The sequence below is a fragment of the Ciconia boyciana genome, chromosome 8 (assembly GCF_034638445.1).
Source record: "Ciconia boyciana chromosome 8, ASM3463844v1, whole genome shotgun sequence".
Classification (NCBI taxonomy): Eukaryota; Metazoa; Chordata; class Aves; order Ciconiiformes; family Ciconiidae; genus Ciconia; species Ciconia boyciana.
The window spans coordinates 57,172,003-57,193,238 of NC_132941.1; the positions used below are offsets into that span (position 1 = coordinate 57,172,003).

The window sequence follows — 21,236 nt, forward strand, 5'->3', positions numbered from 1 at the left end:
CATATAAAATGTCTCTCCCAGATTTTTTTTTTCCAGGGTTTCTTTTTTATGAGCCTAAAGTAATAAAATTTAAAATTGCTCTCTGCAAATTCTTCCAGCTTTGTCCCCCGTCTCTGCGGACCTGCTACGAACAGGATCCAGTGATTTTATTCCCTCTTGAGAGAGCACACAAAGTATCAGTGTCGAGCTGCAGCAAGGAGACTGTTTGGTGAAACCAGCCCCACAGTCTAATTTCTTCTCTCCCCTCCCTTTTGTTTGAATCCTGCTCCTGGTTGGGCTCAGTATTGCACCTCGTCGGAAGGACAAGATCCTCCTCTGCTGGCCATGAGCAAATACAGCACGGCAGGCGGGAGGCCCTGCCTTCACTGCCCCTGCCTGCACCCCCTCCTGCACCCCCTCCTGGACCCCCCACCCTGCAGCCCCCAACCTGTGCCCCCCTCCTGACAGCCTCCTTCTGCATCCCACATCCCGCATCCCACATCCCACATCCTGCATCCCACATCCCGCATCCCGCATCCTGCATCCCGCATCCTGCATCCCACATCCCGCATCCCGCATCCCGCATCCCGCATCCTGCATCCCGCATCCTGCATCCCACATCCCGCATCCCGCATCCCCTCATGGCATGGAGGAAAGGGCGAGCTCAAGCAGGCAGGAGGGAAGGAGGCGAGCGCTTCTCCCTCCTCTGCTGCACACCACCATGGAAAGCTTCATGCAGGGAGCCAAAAGGCTAAAATTTGGCCCTGTGCTGGCTAGCGGGAGGGAAAATGCTTCAAAAGCAGTGTGGTCTGGTGAGTGCTCCAGCGGACCTCAGAAGGGAGGAGAAAAGTCTCCACGCCGAGAGGTCAGCTCTGCCTGGGGTTTTGTCCCCTGTGGCTCTGCTGCTGCAGCCTGGGACAGGCGCACGATGTGGGGCAGCTCCAGGACAAAACAGGACACCGGAGCCTTACAGTAAAGATTGGGTTTAACTCTTGGACTCCGTGCCGGGTGCTCCAGGAGCTTTTGTTCCCAGTGACATTGGTACTGTGGCAGCAGATAGAGGCTTTCATCCAAAAGCAGGAATCAAAATCTGGGACTCAGCCACCCTAGAGTACAAGCCACTGCCTGCTCTGAAGGGTGTTACTGGAAACCTGCACATTTTCTAGGGCACCAGTTTATTGCAAGAGGGACCTTAGGGTATCTGCCCTTTTGCAGTCAGCTCTGCCCATGGAGAAGTGCTTGGACAGGAGGGGCAGGTGGGTAACCTGGAAAAGAAAGTAGTGTAGCAAAGTGCTAGGTCTCTCCTCTTTCTTCTTTTCCTGGTGTGCGAGCCACCCCCTTGGGCGCTGTGAGACTATCATCGCTGCTGTACAGCTGGGGGAAACTGAAGCACAGAAGAGCATGATGCAGTCACGTCCTGCACCTCGTTCAGGCCAGGCTGAACCCCTCTGGCATTCCTGTGTGGTGCCAAGGGCTGCCCCAAGTGCAGGGGCAACCTCACTGAAGTCAAACCCTTCTGCCCCTAAACCCTTTCCCACCCCATCAGGCAAACAGCACAACAGGGCACCGCAGAGAGCTGGGGAGGGAGTTGAAATGTTTCTTGCTTGCTTCATCCTGCTCCCATTGCTGCTTCCTTGTTTTTTGTTTCCTCTATTCCTCCAAAAGAAAGGAGTACGCTTGCAGGGTTTGTTTTGGTCTGGGTTTATGGATGAACACTACCACTAATTGTAAATGGAGCAATTAGACCTTTCCCTTCTACAGTCTCCATTGCATCCAGGGTCTGGCAAAGGATCTGACAGACCCAGTACCTGCACTTAGGAAACATATACACCAAGGGCAGAGCTTTTACAACCTTCTCATTTACCATCATCTCTGCTCTCATTCAGGAGGGGCAATTGTGTGAGTGTGTGTGTCCTTCCAGCTGCAAAGGATTTAGTTATGTATGTGTGTGGCTCACTTAAGTGCACCTGGAAAGGGGCTCCGCTGAGCGGTTCAGGGGACATCGCTCTCATTAAAGTCAGTGGGAAAGGGAGCGCTGGAGTGTCTGTTCTCCCTGGCTCAAACACAAGAGGGACGCAAATGTGCCTGAAGCAAAAACTCATTTATATATTCCAGATAATATTCGCAAATGTGAATTCTGAGGGTCTTTTTGTCCTGTTTCTTATTCATTGCTTCTGATTCATTCGTTCTTAGTCACAACCAGTGTTAGCTGAGAATGTCTTTCTTCTATATACCGTCTCTATATATAATGCACAACTAAACAGGGCATATATTTAGAGTTAATTGTATCTGTAGCAATGCGTAGGTGCACATAATAATCGTATGTGAGAGTGTGTGTGTATGTATACAGTCTTGATTATGAGTGTTAAATTGTTTGGAAATACGTTTTCTTCTGACAAATCATGTGCGGGATGAAGAACAGCAGCTCCAAATCTCCTTCTTTACACCCGCTGTTAGCACACGTATTCTCCTCACAGGCAGGTAATCCTGTCCGCAGCTGGGATTTAGAGCAAGAGGGAAAGCGAGCTGAAATCTTCATACAGGGGATGCGTCCCGGTGTGGAGTCGGTGCATGTCCTTTCAGACAAGCCTCACTCACACTCTTCAAAGGCTGAGAGCTGTTTTCCTTCTTCTATTCCCTTTTGTCACTTGCCCTTGATCATGAGCCAAACAGGAAAGGCTGGAGCCCCACATCAGAGGTCGGACACATGGCATTTCCTCACGGGAAGTGCCAGAAATGTTCTCCTCCATCCAAAGGTTGTTGACAGCCTTCCAGCTCAGAGGTCCAGATCCCACCGGCCGCACCAGGCGCAGGCTCCCGGGCCGTGCCGCGCTGCCTGACCTCTGCTCTGCCCTGCCCAAGCACGTCCCAGCCTCCGGCTTTGGCAGCCGGCTGGAGAGTGGCCTCTGTCCGTATCTCAGAGGAGTTAGACAAATAGTCAGTGTGCAGTCACTTAATAAGCAAAAAGGCAATTTAACTCAGGACAAGTTTTTCCCAAAGCACACCAGCCCTGCGGCTTGGGCTGGATGCTCAGAAAAGACAGAGCTCCCACACAGGTTCTTGGGAGCGATGGGCTTTTTAAGACATTTTGATAATCTTTTGAAAGAGCTCTTAAAATCCAGCACAGTTAGCTCCAAAGTGGGTAACGAGCTTATCTGGATGTTCAGCACTGGGGCAAACAGAAACTTTGTGCCATAAACCAAGCTCTGTGCTGGCTTTTTTTCCCCCCAGAAACTGACTCTCTGCCCTTTTTTATCTCATGCAGGCTTCCCATTTCTTCTTCCTGGCCAACCTGATGAATGGTAAGTGGTTTCCATTTCATTTTACCTTCTGCATGCAAAACTGAGAGGCTGGTGACCTGGTCCCTCAAGAGCCTTCACTAGTGCCCAGCACTGAGTTTTATTAACTTCATGCACAGCTTTGCTGAGCTTAAAGTAAGGCCTGTGACCAAGTAGAAAGTCTGTTTGACTTTGGGCAAGTAATATGGCGAGCACTTTCAGACCTCCACCCGTGCTCTGTGTCGGTGCAGGAGACAACGCTGCTTCGGGTCCCAGCCAGGAACGTGTCTGGCACACTGGAGCCCAAAACAGGCATAGCAGCAGTACCAATGTGCAGCTGATCATGGGGTACTCCTAGACTGCACCTGCAACTCACAGCTCTGTTCCAAGCCAGGACTTTTCTGCTACTCTGTGGCCTCATGTGCTCAACACAGTTTTGGGGACCCATGGGTGACACAGTGTGGGTCATGGGCTGGAGGAGACGTCATGGTGCTGGGCTACAAACATCACAGAAGGATAAGCAAAGAGTCTATCTGTGCATGCAAATTGAAGGTCAAATAAATGAAGGCTAACTTTCCCTTGCAGCTTACAAGGAACTTAGGCACAACTGTGGAACTTATTTCTGCAAGGTTTTGTCCAAAGTACAAGAAAGTTCAAAAAGCATTTACAAGCTCATGCAAGTAAAAATCATTGGAAGTTATGTAGCATTAAGATTTTGATAAGAAAAAGCTGTGATGAATGTTGTGTGAGGAGCTGTAGATATTGTGTGATGATTTTTACATCCTTTTGCAGCCTGCTTGGTCCACATAGAGGATTATGGTTTTATTGCTAAGTCTAGTATTTTTGCAGGTAAGCCCTGCTCTGCCTTTTCTTGATTTCAGTGGCTCTTAGATCTGAGTTTATAATTTATAGCTAATAAAGTATTAAATTAATTTTGCTCCTCTTCCTGCAGAAAAAGAGTGTGGCTTTTACTATGCATTCATTATTCAGCCACATTCCTGTTCATTCCAGTGGCATTTTGGCTTGCAGGTCAAACGTGCGAGTCCAACAGCCTCGTAGCTCGTACAGCACTGCTTCTTTCCCCAAATCAATGTTGCTCTTCTAACACGATGTGTGTGGAAAACAAATTTCCAAATCATTCATGTGTCTGAGCTCAGTATTTAGCTTCTGCAAGTATTTGACCACAGAGCTGTGCACCTGGCTTCAGGCTTTACACACAAGCCTTGTGCAAACCATCTGATTTGCTTTTCAGTGGTGGATCTGTCACAATTTCTTAATTCATTCCCTCTCCCTGTGCTTTATGGTCCTTACCTCTGTCCCTCAACTGTACCCTGCAATCTCCCCATCCTCCTGCGAATCCCCACTCCAGCCATCACTGGCCGCCTTCGCCCAGCACCCGTCCCTCTAAGGAAAAGGCACTGCAAAGCTGCTTTTAAGTAACAGCCACAAAGCTATTTGAAAGGCTTGCTGCTCTCACTTCTTTTGCAATTTATTTCTAAAGCCGTGGATACTCCCAGCCACAGCCCTTGTGGAAAGGAGGAAATACCATGAGGTCTCGTCTCTGCAGAATTAAATGGGGGACATCTCGTTGTTTAAAATACAGTCAGGATTTCAGCCTCATAAAAATAACACTACATTATTCTCAGAGCTGGAGACAAAAAGTGTTTAGAAAGGTGGCAGGAAAACTCATCCTGCTTAAATTAGGCCACATTTCAGTCAATCCCCAGAGGTTCAGAGAGCTTGAATAAATGCTGGGTACTTTCTGGCGCTCTTGATGTGTGTTGGCAATAGACTTTAACTTTGCACATCACTCATCTTGACAACTGCAGTCCAACAAAGTTACCTCGCAATTCAGGTCACTCAATGGCATCCTAATGCATCACTTTCCACTCGGAACATTAGTCATGACTCGATCCAGCGAAGGTTTTGAAAACAGTGTGACTGCCGGCGTTGGGATATCTGTTCTCTCCTTAACAGAGAGTCTGTGTAAGCTAATGAACAAGGGGATATTGATCAGAAATCCATCGCTTGATTGACAGCTCTTGGCAATGTGAAAAACTGCAGATGAAAGCTTGAGCAGTTTAAAAGATCACCCAGACCTCAAAGCTGATTTGAAGCTTTAAAAGTCAATCTCTGCCTATCAATTATGGGGGGATTTTTTTGTACTACACAGACGAAAGTTATTCTTTGAAAATTTGCATGCAGGATGTCTAATTTAATTTCATGTAATAGTCACATTTCAGTGACAAATGTCAGATCACTGCTTTTTTTAAGCATGTTAAGGTTTTCCAGCACTTACAAAGAATGAACACTCTGATTTAGTAATACGTTTAAATCAACCAGTGTATCAGACTTTGTGCGTTAATTATGTGCTCAGATAAAAAAAAGTGTTGTTTTTGCTTTACTAAACCTATGGCTTGTTATGAATAATTAAAAAAATGGAATGGGAGCACTTCTTAAATAAGAGATGTGGAAGCCAAATAGTTATTTAGTGTTGAAGCAATGATAAATAAGAAGACTTCTTTTAGTTTGATGTCATGTACCCAAGTCAGGGTTTTCTGTTCTTTGTTTTTTGCTGCTTCGTGCAGCTGAGGAGGACACGGAGTAGCTGGGAGATGGGAATCATCACTCACATGACCTGTAGAATTTATTTCTGTTTCACAGTTTCATAAAGAGGGATGACGATGGAGAAAGCAGGGACGCTGGTGATTTCTGAGATCGGCTGTACTCTCACATCACCTTGGCTGGTCTTCCGGACAGGCAGCTCGGCTCCCCGACTCCCACTGTTCACACGGGGGGCCAGGGTACCCAAAAGGGTTTGCTGATGTTTTCCGAGCCCTTTCCGCATGCGTCCTTAACTCCACAGCTTGGTCATAAAGATTCACTTAATGGTAATTGCCAGCCCATAAGGGATTGCTTGGTGCCGCCCGCTCGACCTCAGCCCTGGCCACCTGAAAGTGCTGACGGGTGCTGCCTCGGGTGTCCCAAAACTGCCCGGGGGTCATCTGCCCCGTCAGTGCAAACAGGGGTTTGTGCTCCTCCACCTCGCAGAGCCACCAGAAGCAGACGTCCTGCAAAACATGAATTGCATCTTGGCCAACTTGGGTTTTATCACAGAGATGCACTTAAAATAGTCCATAATGGGTCAACAAGTAATCTCATAAATGTTGTTAATAAACAATTAATCCATTGCTAAGAAATGATGCCAATGTAACAAAATGAAGTGACAGTATTGTCATTTCTTAACACCATACTTACACTGAGCAGTTGGTTTAAAAATCGTAGATGCTTCTACAATGGCTTAGCTATTTGTGCTCATTCGGAGCACTTGTTTTTCCTCTGTCAACTCAAGAGAGTCCTCACCAGCCTCTGTAAAGCATGCTGGGCGTGTTTGCAGTCTGCCTTTGGCAGCCGTAACTCCCCTGTTCATCCGTCATAAATTTTAACAGGTATATCTTTTCTATACAAAGAGCTACCCCATCCCTCAGAATACTTCTTTAAAGCATCTGTGGAATAAAAGCCGACGTTCCCCACTAAGATTTTGAAAATAAACAGGGGAAACAAAATCAGACTGCTTCAGACAATTCCCTCAAATTCAAGTCCGCTTGCAAAATCTCCCATCCGACAAAGTGAGCTTGCAGGCTGCATTTCAGGCAAAGCCCTCTTTTTGTTTTCCTTTCTTAACTACATCACATTACATTTAATCTTGTTCACTGTAGACAACGTCCTTATCTTCCAGCGAGATCCTTCTCTTCCTCAGCAAGGCACACACTTCTGCAACACTTGCACACTGTCGAGACTCAGCTCCTGTGGAAATAATGAGCTGAGGAAAAGGAGTCTTGACTTGACATAGCAATAAATGAGGTGAAACTTTCCTCTTTTTTTTTTTTTTTTTTGGTGAGAAACGAGAGTTGGCATGTAGGAAAAAAAAAGAAGAAAAAAAAGACGGTTCTATTTTAATATGAAATATAAAACACCCATTGTACAAAAGTAGAATTTATTTTTTTTTTCCAGAAGCAAAGAAAGAATAAAGATAAAGGCTGCAAACGAATGAATGAGGAGAGAAAACTAAGATAATGCAGTCGATAATCAGTTCAAGGCAGAGCATTATCCATGGGGCCATCAGTCCGGCCCTAGGGGAGAGCTTTTTAAAATGTCTCTGTACGTAGCTTAGCTTTGCTCATTACCATAGCTTGTCTTTGAAACACTGGAGTAGCTTCCACCGGCAGCAGCCATACCTGTGCAAGGAGCTGCCGGCCCACTTTAATCAACCGGCCCCCCCAAAGGCAGGCTGGCAAAGCTGCGGGTCCCGCCGGCGCTGGGCTCCCGGGGAGGAGGCTGGCTGCTGGCAGGCTGCAGGCTCCGCTGAGGCAAGGACGGGCTTTTCGGCACGTGTCTGCTGCGCCGGGTGCTCGCTCCTCCAAAGGGGTTTTCTGGATGGGGAGCCACATAGGTGTGCAGGTGCCTTGGGCCCTCGCTCCCCTCTGATTTCCCTCAAAATGGGTTTCTGTGTCGCGACGCGCAGCAGGCACCCGCGCACCAGTGAAGGTCTCGCCTCGCGCTGCAGGGGCGGTGATGCTGGTGATCGAAGCAGCTGGACAAAGAAAACCCCTTCTTGTAGGAATCAAAATCTCCTTTTCTCACCGTGCTGGCAACAGCCATCGGCATCTCCCCTGGCTGTGGTGCCGCAGCGGGGGCTCGTGTCCATGCCTGCAGAGCCCCCCGCCTGTGTCCCCTCCGGGGCATCCTGGCTGAGCAGCCGGGGCACCAGCACCCTCCAGGAGCAGCAGCGAGGGCAGAGCTGGGGCCAATGGTGCTCGGGGATGGCCATGCTGGGTGCTGGGTGAGCTCTGCCCACGCCAAGGAAGAGCTGAATGGCACCTTTGGTCCTCAAGATGGTGCAAGCTCTAGACCCACTGACATCCCAAACGAGCTGAAGGAAAAAAGGACTGTCCACCCCAGGGAATAACTTCTTCCATACCTTCTCTCCTTCTAGCACTTTTAATTCCTCTGTTCTTCCACCCTCTTCTCACCCCTCCCTGCAGACGAGGCTAACGGCTACAGGTACTACGATGAGTACATGCAACCGGAGCAGGACCTCCAGGAGCAGACCTCGGAGGACCCTGACTGGTTTGAGGCATTTTTTGGCTACAGTGATACCCAAAGAGGTACCTCTGAGGAGTGGGCAGGGAGGCGAGGAAGGGGTAAAAATTCCAACCCTGCGCTTGCAGCGTGAGCGTGGCAGGCCTCGGCTGCCAGCCTGCTCTCGAAACGCCTGCATCAAAGGGATGAGTTAGGAGGATTGTTTGCAGTGTTCTCCTTTGTATTTCTCTTGTAAGGAGCCTGTGTTTTATCTCCGGGTTTCACAGGATGGATTCTGATCATGCAGAACATTTCTGATTGCTACTACAAAAAAGCACAGGCTTATTTGTCTATAGACACTGTAAGATGTAATTGCTGTTTTCCTGGTATATATATGTTCTGTATTTATGCTGGGAACCAAATGTAGAGCAGGTTTCCTTTTTTTCTTTTCTTTTTTCTCAGTTGCAGGGTTTTTTCTTCTCTTTTCTTTTTCTGTTTTGCCAAACTTCTGGAGAGCAGGAAAGGATCGTTGAGATTGCTCAGGAAACACAAAAGAAGAGACAGGGAAGTTGGCTGTAACATCCCCTGGGTTATCCCCTGGTACAAAGAAAGCAGAGCTGGTATGTGGCTGTCCCCAGCACAAATTGCTCCCGGCAGCCTGTAGTGGAGAGGTTGAGCGCGGTGTAAGGAGCAGCACCCAGGTGACTCTCGGCAGGTGCCTGCTCCCGTGCAGTAATAGCCTCCCAGGGTATTATACAGTATAATGGTGGTGGATGGCTTTTCCAGGGGAGATTTAGTGCCACATTGCACCGAGGGCAATGCCAAATCCAGACCCCTCCACACCAAGTGCATGAAGGCAGGGGCCCAGGGCCAGCTCTGGCTCTTAAGGCACCTGCTTCTGCCGCTGCCATAGAGGCAAATCTGGCCCTGAGCAAAGAAAGGGACTTGCCCCATTACAGCTCCATCGTAGACATGGCAAAAGGAGCTGAGGAGCTCCAGACCCAAAGCTGCGAGCTGTTACAGCTTGCAATAGGCTCTGCAGCAATTCATAGCTGCTGCTGTGGCTGATATGCTGATGTGTAAATGCGGTACTGTTACACGGGATGCTGTGGCCAGGAAGGCAGCCTTCTGCAATCAGAAAATGCGAGAAGAAAAAGCAGGTGATGGAGGTGGAGAAGCTGAAAGTTAAACTAAAAGATCTCCATCCTTACCCTAGCAGACCCATGCTCTGCCGACCCCTGCAAGAACAACGGTAGGTGTGAAAGCAGAGGAAACAGCTTCATCTGTATATGCCCTGAGCCGTATGCTGGGACTACATGTGAGAAAGGTAATTGCTCTTTTGTTAACTTACACTCCTTATTTCGGCAACTAAAGTTACTGTAACAGCTCTGTCAATGGAAGCAATCACAGGACTTTATAAAACCACTGTTTGCCGGGGTGAGGGTTTTGACAGCCCACTGCAGTTGTGTTCATAGGTCTCACCCTTAGCTCCTTGTCCAGACCAAAGTCTGCCTAAAGTGGTATCCAGTAAAATAGACTTTAGGTGTGCAGAAAGCACTCCTATATCCCCTGCCATGTGGGTAGTGGTGAGCTGTTTGTCGGTCCTGCAGATTTTTTCCATAGATAATGTGAACAAAAAGGGAAATCGCATGTCCACACCGGACAGATGAAAGCCTCCTCAGAGCGTCAGGAGAAGGCATGTTTTCCCATGATCCCTGCGAGGGCACAGCTCTTGTGCACACACAAACACTGATGAAGTACCTCGTGTCTCTGTTTTCCACAGTGAAGGACACGTGTTTGGAAAAGAGGTGCAGCGGGGGAGACTGCCTGATTACATTAACCCCACCTTATTTTCAGTGCAGCTGCAATCACCCCTACAAGATACCTGACTGCCACCAAGGTGAGCACAGCCCCATCAGAAAAGGCTCACGCTTACAGGCACTGAGTGAATTGCGGTGGGGATGGCACAGCGAGGTTGCCTCACCAGGTCAGCGGTGGGACATCTCATGCAGCCCACCGCAGAGGGTGGTCCTGCCCTGGTCATCCAGCCTGAGCCTGCTACGGCTCCCATCTGTGGGGCTGGTCCAGTGATGAGTCATGCTTAATTTACAGGGTGGTGCTTCACTCACTGGTGAGACCCCCAGTGATAAGTGTTTTTCAAGAGTTCATAAGATCTTGAAGCCAACAGGCTAAGTGGGAGCTCTCCCCAGTTTCCATCGGGCATGAGTGGCTGTATAAGGTTCAGCAGTGAGAAGGCTGTTCTGTGTTTTCCACGTTGACAGCATCTTCACCATGCAGACCAAACCCGTGCAAAAATGGAGGTATCTGCATACGGCACAGAATCAGATCGAAATTCACCTGCAAGTGTCCCGAACCTTTCAGAGGGAGATTCTGTGAGATCGGTACGTCACAGCTCCAGGGGAGAGGGTAAGGGCAAAGCCTCCAGACAGCCAAGGGCTGGCTTCACCCTGCAGTCAGACTGATTGATGCCATCATCGCACCAAGCACCTGACTGCACTTGGGGCACCAGCATCCTCGGGAGAGTGTCGGAGGAAAAGGCTGACACCGACAGCAGCCACCATCTGCAGCCACCATCAGCAAAAGGACTCAAAACAGTTCCCATACTGATGTTTTCTAAGTGTGCTTCATCACAGTCTCATTGGCATATAATGAGCAAGCACATGTTTCCCAGAGGTTGCATGTGTCCCGTGGAGAAGGAATGTCGGGGTTTCCTTAAACACCCAAAAGCTGATGTAGTGAAGATTCATGTCCAGTTGTCTGTGACTCCCCAGGCTGGGGGGACAGCCACTGACACATGGATGGTTGGCCAAGGGCATGGGATTATTGCAGCCTGCATGAAGAGCCTTCTGCCTCTGCAGCACCACCATGGGCACCACACCACACACATGTTTCCAAGGAGAAGGATTTGTTTCCTTCTCTTTTAAAAGTTGATTGCACTTCAAACTCCAGGTACCACTACCTGCTTCACATTGCAGGTGACTTTTCCTCCACCTTGCCTGCAGGTTAGGTTCACAACCCCACAGCCTTCCTTTTGGCACATTCATTGCCCTAGCATGATAGCAGCTCTGTGCCCACTTCTGCCTCATCCTGCCAATACCATTTCTTGCCCAGGTTACTGACGGAGAGATTCTGCTTTGACATTAAAACACCTCTTAGCTGCTAGGTCTGTACCATGCGAAGATATTTCAGGCATTTGATGTCAATCAAGCTTCAAGCTGGACACATTTTGGGACATTACTCTTATTTCTGACCTATGTAGGATAAGGGATATCATTACATGACCTGGTAGGTCCTTCTGATCCTCCATAAAATGAACATAGGGCAAGGAAGGGAAGGAAAAGGAACCACTTTGGGCAAGGAAAAACACAAAAGTCATTTTCATATCAGCATTGTCTTTCTGCAGGACTGGATGATTGTTATGAAGAGGCCTCCTCTGAGTACAGAGGAAAAGTGAACCAAGCAGCTGGTGGCAAGACCTGCCTGCACTGGAATTCCCACATTCTCTTGGGCTACCCTATTAATGCCTTTATGGAGGATGCTAACTCTTATGGCATTGGTGAACATAACTTCTGCAGGTAATATTTTAAAGCAGCAACTGTAGAGGTCTATATCAAAGAGAGCACTGAGGACAAACTGTTCATGAATTTGGTGAACTGATGGTGTTAAGATCTCACATCTTTCTAGACACTGCCTGTTGACAAAATACCAGGATGTTAGAGGTGAATTCCCTAAGTCACTGTATTGATGTGAGGCTTTCAGAAGCAGCCCTTATTTCCCTGAATCAGTCTCTCATTTTTCTTAGGGTTAAGATAGGTATGGGGGTAGTAAAATGGCAGAAGCCCCACTCGCTTATCTCAGGCATCTTCTTTGTCAAATCTTATGAAAGAGTATCTTTGGAAGTTTGGCTCTCATATGGGAGCATGAGGCTGCTCCCCTAAGCATCCTCAGCTCCTTCACTGGTTTCACGGAGATTTCCCCATTCCTGTTGGCTTGTGCTTTCAACTGTTTCCTTCAGGAATCCCGATGAGGATGAAAAACCCTGGTGCTACTTTAGAAAAAATCACAAAGTGGAATGGGACTTCTGTGACATTTCGCCCTGCTCAGGAACAGGTAAAGAATTAGAAGTGAGCTGTTTGGCAGCGTGTAGGTGGTCCAGAGCAGCAGGTGATCCCCTGTTACTTAACTCCTTTAGTCCTCTAGAGTTAAGAGTTGAGAGTCCTCTCAAGAGTTAAGAGACCTTAACTCCTCTAGATATTATCTCTTCATGATACATTTTCTGTCTCTTCCAACACAGCTGAAGAGAGTCTACAGCCGAGAGGCAGCCCAGCACAGTCACCTGGCTCAAATGAAATGTTCAAAACGTGTGGACAACCAGAAATTCAAAGGCCACTCAAGAGGATCTATGGTGGAGCAAAGACTACAGCTGGCAAACATCCCTGGATGGCATCTCTGCAGATAAAGACTTCAAAAAGGAGCAGACATTTCTGTGGTGGAGTGCTAATTAAAACATGCTGGGTTCTTACTGCTGCCCACTGCATTGGGTAGGTGCATGTCCTATGCCTAGGGTAGATAAACGTATAAAAATCAGGATGGTTATTAAAGACAGTTTGGAATCCAAATTATTTGCAATCCAAACAATTTCTGGGTATCAAATTGAAAGGAAAACATATGTGAAAAAATGAATACATACATGAAAAGATACATGTACTTAAAATTGGTGCTTGCTGCAATAACAAATTAAACTTACCCCCCACTCACCTAAAATGAGCTAAAATAGTTGTGTGAGAGGAAAAGAAGAGGAATGTAACAAAGTTTTGCAATGTATGAAAGAAGGACTCCATGAAAACCTCAGGGGATATTGGGATACCATGAGCAACATCACATACTGCATCATAATTAAGATCTCCAGAACAGCCAAAATATGTTTTTCGCTTTCAATTGTTTATGTGCCAGCTAGCTTAGAATATGAAATTTCCTTCAACATTTTTGTTGGACGGGTTGGAAACCATTATCCTTGGAAATTAGTAAATTACGCACTGGAGATCATTCCAGCACAGATTATTTTAAGTATGCCCAGACAATGGCAAGCAATTGTACTCCCATGTTGTACTCTAATTGTACTGCAATTGTATTCATCATTACAGCCACAGTAACAGACTGTGTGCACACTGGTACTCTACCCCAAAATGCAAAGAAGAGTATTCATGCAGCTTTAAATCATTTTATTTCATGACTGCAACAAGTTAAGAGCACATGTATTGTCCAACACCACCGATTCCCTGACTAAGCCCTCCTATAACGATCTTAGGAAATCTGTTGGCCATGCTCTACAAGAGGAAGCAATATCTTGACTTCCAGATACTAAAGATTCAGGTTTTCACCACCACTGATAGACAATGTCTGCATGTAATTTACTTTTTTTCTTGCAGACAACCAGCAGAAACTATCCAAGTAGCCCTTGGAAAGCAAGACCTCATGAAGAGAGAGCAGCAAGAGCAAATATTTGATGTGGAGAAGATCATCGTACATTACAAATACAGAGAGAGGAACGGTGTCCCACACAATGATATTGGTAAATCCCTTTTATTGAATATTCATGTGGCTCACCTCCAACCTCAGTTGTTCGAAGCACCTCTCTCCAACTAAAGTCAATGTAAAATTCCCATTGAGATTATATTCTGGAAATAATTAGGCCAAGTTGTGGCCTAATTATATTAAAACAGGTTAGACCCATTTGAATCTTTGGGATGTGAATTGTGAGGGGCAGGCAGAAGTGACTGGTGGGGGGAGGTAGAAAAATAGGGGCAGGTCCAGCATGTAGTGCAAATAGCATGTCAGATATATGCAGCTTTGCAGAGGGTTGGGTCACAGACTTATAATGATGGCTAGGGATTAAAATTAGCTACAAATACTTTTTGTTGTTGTTTATTATCTTCTCTCCAGCACTACTTAAATTGAAGCCAGTTGATGGTCACTGTGCAGTGGAAACGAAGTATGTGAAAACAGCATGTCTGCCTACCTTCTCCTTTCCTGTTGGGACTGACTGCTTCATTTCTGGATGGGGCATGACAGAGACAGGTATTTATGGGCTAGCTGGATTTTGGTGGATACTTCCATGGCAAGGTGGGCTGGTACTTTCAGTAGCAATTGCCAGACACAAATGTGAAGCTAGGAACTTCGTGAAACCAAGACACGGAATTCAAAACTAAGGACAGCTAAACCCTGCCATGGAAATTACTCGTTAGCAGAAATCTCCAACGGCTAGACCAACCAAACCTTTCAGAGTTCTGAAAAAATCCCTGACGCATTTTTTTTGCTTGCCATCTGACACACCATGTCATGGTTTCATCTGAAGCCAGCAATAGAAGCAAGAAGGTATCAAGAGAGAGGCTATTGTACAGTTTGTGTGTTTCAAGACAGGACCAAGAAAGACAGGAACTTTCACATGGTTTTCCAGCCCATTGGGTCAGATAAAGCTTTTCAGAAGCAGCATCTGGATCTTCAGATGCACTGAAAAATAAAAAAAAAATCCAAAGCTTTTCAAGTTCAGCCAGCTCTATCCAAAACCTTTCTTGCCCGCGGTAAATCCTAAGGGGAGAAATTACTATGCTTAAAAAAGATAATGGCAATTTTCTGAAAAATGCATTTTCTCATGTTCTGATTGATGTGTTGCTGTAAAGCAGCAGAAGGAAAATGTGTCACTGAGGCTGCAGTAGGTGTCCTAGCGCTTTGTGACTGATACAGCCTGATACGATACATAGGACCAAATTCTCCCTTCTGATGTAACTGCCATTGAAGTCCACAAGAGACAAGTGTGTTCATTTGATCAGAATGCACCAACAGAATTTAATGGACATTTTTTAAAAGTTCCAAATAAAAAGTCTCTCTTAAAAAGGGTATAGGGAATTTTTTTTCCCCCAACAAAGAATATCAAGTACCCTGTATGTGTTCAAACTAGATTGGCTCCTTCTTTGAGCAGAGCTATTATTAGCATTTCAGGAAATCACTGCAGAAATGGAATATTTCCTGAAACTCAAGCAGAACCAAACTTATAAACCACCTTTAATTATCTACAGATGCAGTGCTTTGAAACTCTGGCTACTGCCTTTAGATGTTAAGTTATGTCTTTAGATTCACTATAATTAATCATTGCCCTTAAATATTGTATGATTTTCAGTTTTCATCTGTTTCATTAGCCTGCCTGTTAAAACATCTAATGGCACCAGTCTGAGAAGTGCTGAGCAGCTGGAAATCCCGTTGGAACCTGTGGGAGCTGCAGACAACCAGCACCTTTGAAAAGCAGGATTACATGGGTAGAGCTGACCAGAACCAAATTCTGAATACCTGACTTTGCTTTTGTTCAGGCAACAACTCAGTGTCCCGAGTGAAGCTTCCAGGCTCCAACTCTAACCCTTATCATTTCAGACAGATACTTCTTTTCTGCCCAGGCTAGCCCATGTCTCCCCCCTGCTTTTCCCCCTTCCCATCCAAATGGCAAGCAAGCTCCTATTTTGAACAAAGACAACATGTAACAGGATTGGGAGGAAGGTGACTCCATTTTTTTGGTGCACATTCCATAGAGGAAGTATCCCGCCAGCTGTTAGATGCCAACGTTAAGCTGATTTCGCAGAGGACATGCAATGAACCCAGAGCATACGATCACATACTGGATGAAAGCATGTTTTGTGCAGGAAATCTTCAGAGACCCCGAGCTGATTCTTGTCAGGTCTGTTGCTTTTTCTGTATTTGAACACTAATTTTTTGTGTAAATGGTCAGGCTGTGCAGCGTAATAGCTTTGGCAGTGTGCTGCATATGTGTCTGTTTCTCCCATCAGTGTATTTCAACAGCCATCGTCTTTCTTCAGCACAGTTTGAGATGTATATCCCTAGAGCTAATGTTGTCACTGTCAGCCACAGGCAGATCTATGGAAGCTAGAGACTAGCCTGGAAAGTCTGGCTTCTGAGGCAGTTTGTCATAATAACCTGAAAACTTGCCTTTTTTCTCTCAGTTTTATTATGGCCTCTGCCGTGAGCACCAATTCTAATTTGATTTTCACTATCAGAGCTAAGACTTGCAGGAAAAGACAGGAGTGATATTTCTTTTCATTACAGCTAGTGCAAACGTGAAGCACGTTCATATTTATACTGTTGTAAGATAGGGAAGAGTTTGAACAATGTTTCCTGAGGTGCAAACTACCACTGCAAGCATACTTTGCAATAGAAATCACCAATGAAACAAAAAATGAGACGAATCAGCTCAGAATAAAGTTATTTTGCTGGGTGTGGGAGAGATCCAGTGTTTTCATTTATGCCAAGGATCACATATTTATCTTTCTGAGCTCAGGTTCTGAATGCCTGGTACTTTCATGCCTGGGAAATTTCATGTGACCTTGTCAGATATACATCACAGACTTGAACAAACAAAAACTTACATCCAAAAAGTATAGTATCATTTGACCTGATTCCAGAACTGCAAGCCTACCCAGGAACTGAGCAGCATCTGATGGTAGATCCAATAGGAAAAAACATCATTACAGCTTCAAAGTCTTATGATGGGAGAGGAGTATTCTTATTTTGGTTAACATTTTGCTTCATGTTTTGAACATGTGTGCTTTTTCTCATCAGGGAGACTCCGGAGGCCCTCTAACTTGTGTAGAAAACGGCTCCTACTATGTATATGGCCTTGTGAGCTGGGGTTATGAGTGCGGGTTAAAAAACAAGCCAGGAGTTTATACCCAGTTGACAACATTTCTCAGTTGGATTAAATCCAAAATTCAGTCTGAGTCAAGGTCACTTCCTCAGGAGACAGCTTTGGAATGACAAATGGTAAGCTTCAGATATTTAATTATTTTTATAATTTCCCCAAATGCGTTTTTTGACCAAAAACGTTATTGATATTTCCTCATGGCCTACATGGGGCATCCTTCATCACCATCTTGAAAATAGCCTTAGAGCATTTTCTAGAATGTCAGTGACAGTTTTCCTGTTGGGGGCTTTGAAATAAGCCCACATTTTGTAGGCAAAACAGATCAGAAAGTAAAGCAACTCCAGTTCTTCCTCAAATCAATCATCACAGTCGCAGTTGCCAATGTTTCCAGCTTTGCTTTTCAAGCCCTGAAAATTCTGCAGGCTCAGCTGCTGCCACCCTTTCCCTCTTCCCCTCATGCCCCTGGCTAAGGTGGGTTTTTTCTGCACTCATCAGACCCTGACACCTCAAAGCTATTGGTGTGTGCTCCTAAAGCCAGTGCCATTTTTCACATACATTAAAAGCATCATGTGCCTATGTTTGCAAAACTGTGGCCATTGGAATTATCTGAGGAGGGAGGATCAGGCAGGGAAATTATTTTTAAAAGAACTTCTGTAGGGCAAATAACCACAAATTCCATCAGTGATGTGATGCTTTCCAGATTGAAAAAGCAAAAAAAAAAAATCACTGTTAGAATTATGCACTTTATTCCTGATTAGAGCATAATTACTTATTATGCTCCAGATCTACAGTGGTATATATGGGCTTAACTTCAGTTCATACCAGTGAGATGTAGGGGATACTAAATACCATTAAAAAATGGGTCTAAAGCTATTGGATAATTCTTGGGTTTTCACAAGTTTTGCAAGTCGAATTGTATATTATTTTATCAAATGATTCTGCAACCCTATACAGAAATTTGAAAAACAGGGGATTGGTATTAAATCAGGATATAAAGAATAGACATGTTTGTAAAGAGTCAATTCATCAAAACAGTAATGTCGCCTTCATCTGAATTCCAGGGTCTACAACCTTCTCTAAGCAGCTATCTGATCTATCAATAGCTACCCCTATTGCCATAATTCCTAACAAACTAATTCTGATTTTTTGCTGGAAGATTTGAAAAAGACTGAAGAACTAATTGTGATCTGAATAGATCCTGTTAATCAAGAACAAATTCTCTGATGTCCGCTAAAAGGCATGCCCTTGGATAGTGAATGATAACTTTGCTTCCACTGGCCTTTGTCTTGTTCATCTGTTAAGCCACCTGAATCATGCTTTTGTATTCTCTTGGGTCAATGGTGCCGATAATCCAGGAACATAAAAATCTCCAAAGATTACAAGTATGGAATAAGATTCATCTGATTTATTCATTACAAATTATTATATATTCTACCAATCAGGTTAATTCATCTGTAGTACAAAGCCGAGCCTGCCAGTCATCTAGTACTAATTTCATTTACAGCTTTAAATAAATATCAGATTCTGTAATACATACAATGATAAAATATCCACACAAAAATAGAAAGATGTTATAAATTGTAATGTTTAGGTTGCCTTTTAAAACAAAAAGTTCTTAGACGCCATCTATTGTGCTTCCCAGAAAACTGGAAAAGCTACAGGATTTGCAGGACAAGATGAAAATCTGTTTGTGTTATGTCATGTTTCTGTTTACTTCTGATACAGCTGCATTCTCCTTCTCTTGACTTGCAGAATTTCTGAAGCATCAGGGTTCACTGGGACCTGCTGAGATCCTTCTTTCTCCAACTGGTCCTGTTAAATCAAACACAACTAAATTGTGAGGACAGCCAGTGGACAGGACAAGGTTTTAACAATTATTCTATAAAAATATTTGTGTATTAAAACTTAGCTCAACCGGCAAACAAATGAGCAAAATCTGAATCACTACTCTGCACTGAGCAAATCTCTACAATGGAAAAGTGCAAAAAACGGAGCGATTCATGTGAGTTAGATACTACACATAGCAAAGGACTGAATGTGCTCAAGTCCTAATTTCTAATTGGAGCCCTAAGTAAAGAGCAAACCAGCAAACACCTGAGTCCCAGGTCGATTGCACACCTGTGGATTTCCCTGGGACCATCAGATCATTATCATATGTAGGACTTAAGAAGATATTGCCTGCAGGCCCCACTGCCTGCATTCCTCAACTGCAGTTATAATTTATTTCCTGAGTAACTTTTCAGATGGGAATGTAAATCATGGCTATGCCCTGTTTCTCTTGGGCTGGCTTATTGTTTGACTTGTTGCCAAAATTAAAACTTAAATGAAAAAAGTATTTAAAGTGCAGAACTTCTCTTTTATTGTAACTTAATGCTTCCTAACTGTAGGGTCTACAAAGTCCCTGTATGGACTTCTGCTCTCTTGCGCTGGGACACTGCAGATTGGGAGTCATCCCTGTGGAGGTAGGGAGAAGGAAAACCTGGAAGATCCCAGCTTGTAATTTCTTGCATCTTGGGCTGGACAGAGATGGAGGATGCTGGAGCATTCCCCCTTTGCAAAAAGCCTCCCACAGTATTGGGGAGCCTCCTACAGCACACATTATGCTGTTAGGAGTCTACACTGAGTCTGTCAAACTGCCAGTTGCCAGTGGAGATTACACGGCAACACAGATGTGTCTTGCTGAAATTAGGAAAAGAGAAGGGGAGTTGTACAGAGAGTCCCTTCCACCTCTACTTCTGCTTTTGATGGAGGTACCAGGACACTTGGAGATCTGATAACATCCACAGGTTAAGGAAACATATCCCATAGTATAAGTAAATCCTATCCCGTGGCACCACTTAGTCCCTACAGGAATTCCTCAGCCATGACAGTGCTGAATTCTCTTGAGAGGTTCCTTCAAATTAAGGTGTACACAAAGCCACAAAGCTTCGTGAGGGCAGTATATTTATTCTGTTCAAATAATGGGGAGAACTGTAGACTCCAGGGAGCATTCAAAAGCATTAAACAGGATGTGTCCCTGTCTGCCTTCTAGAGAGCAGACCTGTTGGGATTTGTGAGAACGGTTTACTCTACTTACAACTCCAGGTCCATACTGAGCAGAAGCACCCTGCAATCCCATTTCCCGAATGTACGCCAACTCAGCAGCTCTTCTTGCCATTTCGACTTTGTGAGAACCTGGGGGAGTCCAGCCAATGCCTCTGAGCCAGTTCAAGTCAGACTTGTATTTTACCTGAGAGAATGAAACATTCACCAGTGTGTATTATTTTGTTTGGCTCTAATCAAACCACGTGCCCTTTCTTGCTTATTCAAGAAAGAGCATATAAAGAGCAACAGAGTTGATAATAAACAAATTATTCATTTTCAGCAAACAGATTGTAGTTCTTTCAATAAGGTGATTTTGTTGATAGGTAAGGTCTGCGAAGCACATTGCCAGAGACAGCTCCTAGCACTTGGAATGACAGTGTCACTCAGCTATACTTACATCACTCTGCAGTTTGTAGGCCTGCTTTGCATGCTTCACATTTAGCTGCTCAGGATCACAAGTGTATTGGTGCAAAGGCTGCCTGTAGTTAACATTGCTCGCAAGCTGCTGGCTTCTCTTAGCATGGAGGAATCCTGGTTGGTTGAGGTGACTCTGGAACTGTGCTCTGTTTTGGGCATATCCACTCCTGTATTGGTTGTCACTCTGGAGTTTCCCCACTCTGAGGACATGCCTGATTTTGGGATCATCATTTGCACTGAGGAATCCAATCTGCTGGCCTCTGTCTCTCAGGAAGGCTTCTCTGTATTTGTACTGCAGGAAGTGCAGAGGAAAATCTCATTTTCACATTCAGATTACCTTCAAATTCTGTTATGAAATAACTTACCCTCCCCAGCTATCAATAATGCTTCCTGTAGTGCACAAAGACCAAGGGTTGGTTTGATATCAAACTACATCTCCTAATCTAACAAGACACTTTAGAAGTATGCCCCTTGTGCTAATTTTTAAAATGGTAGAAAGACTTAGGGAGCCCAAAATATTAATCTCTCAAAAGCAACCAGAAGTCCTCTTATTGTTGCACTCTTAGGCACACCCAATACACAGCTCAAGCAATGAAGCTCCTCCATCTTCAACTTTCTTGCCAACTGTGGTCTTCTGTGTTCAAAGGTGACCCACTTTATTCTAGACC

At 45.1% G+C, this 21,236-nt stretch overlaps 2 protein-coding genes across 2 annotated transcripts in view; one reads left to right on the forward strand and one right to left on the reverse strand.

Annotated features, from left to right (window-relative positions):
* Positions 1 to 3,048: 3,048 nt before the first annotated feature.
* HABP2 (hyaluronan binding protein 2) lies at positions 3,049 to 17,180 on the forward strand. Its single transcript, XM_072871472.1, has 13 exons — positions 3,049 to 3,121; positions 4,050 to 4,106; positions 8,303 to 8,425; positions 9,556 to 9,666; positions 10,123 to 10,239; positions 10,622 to 10,741; positions 11,764 to 11,935; positions 12,376 to 12,470; positions 12,655 to 12,901; positions 13,790 to 13,932; positions 14,304 to 14,438; positions 15,941 to 16,086; positions 16,986 to 17,180. Exons 1-13 carry the CDS (start codon positions 3,049 to 3,051, stop codon positions 17,178 to 17,180), a joined length of 1,734 nt encoding a protein of 577 aa, XP_072727573.1.
* A 1,331-nt stretch (positions 17,181 to 18,511) lies between these two features.
* The window catches only part of NRAP (nebulin related anchoring protein), a 53,502-nt gene continuing 50,777 nt past the window's right edge, over positions 18,512 to 21,236 (reverse strand). Inside the window, exons 40-42 of the mRNA XM_072871197.1 lie at positions 20,549 to 20,860; positions 20,144 to 20,296; positions 18,512 to 18,879 (exon numbers count right to left, since the gene is read on the reverse strand). Coding sequence (XP_072727298.1) covers positions 18,778 to 18,879; positions 20,144 to 20,296; positions 20,549 to 20,860 — 567 coding nt within the window. The 3' untranslated portion in view covers positions 18,512 to 18,777. The remainder of the gene's footprint in view (positions 18,880 to 20,143; positions 20,297 to 20,548; positions 20,861 to 21,236) is intronic.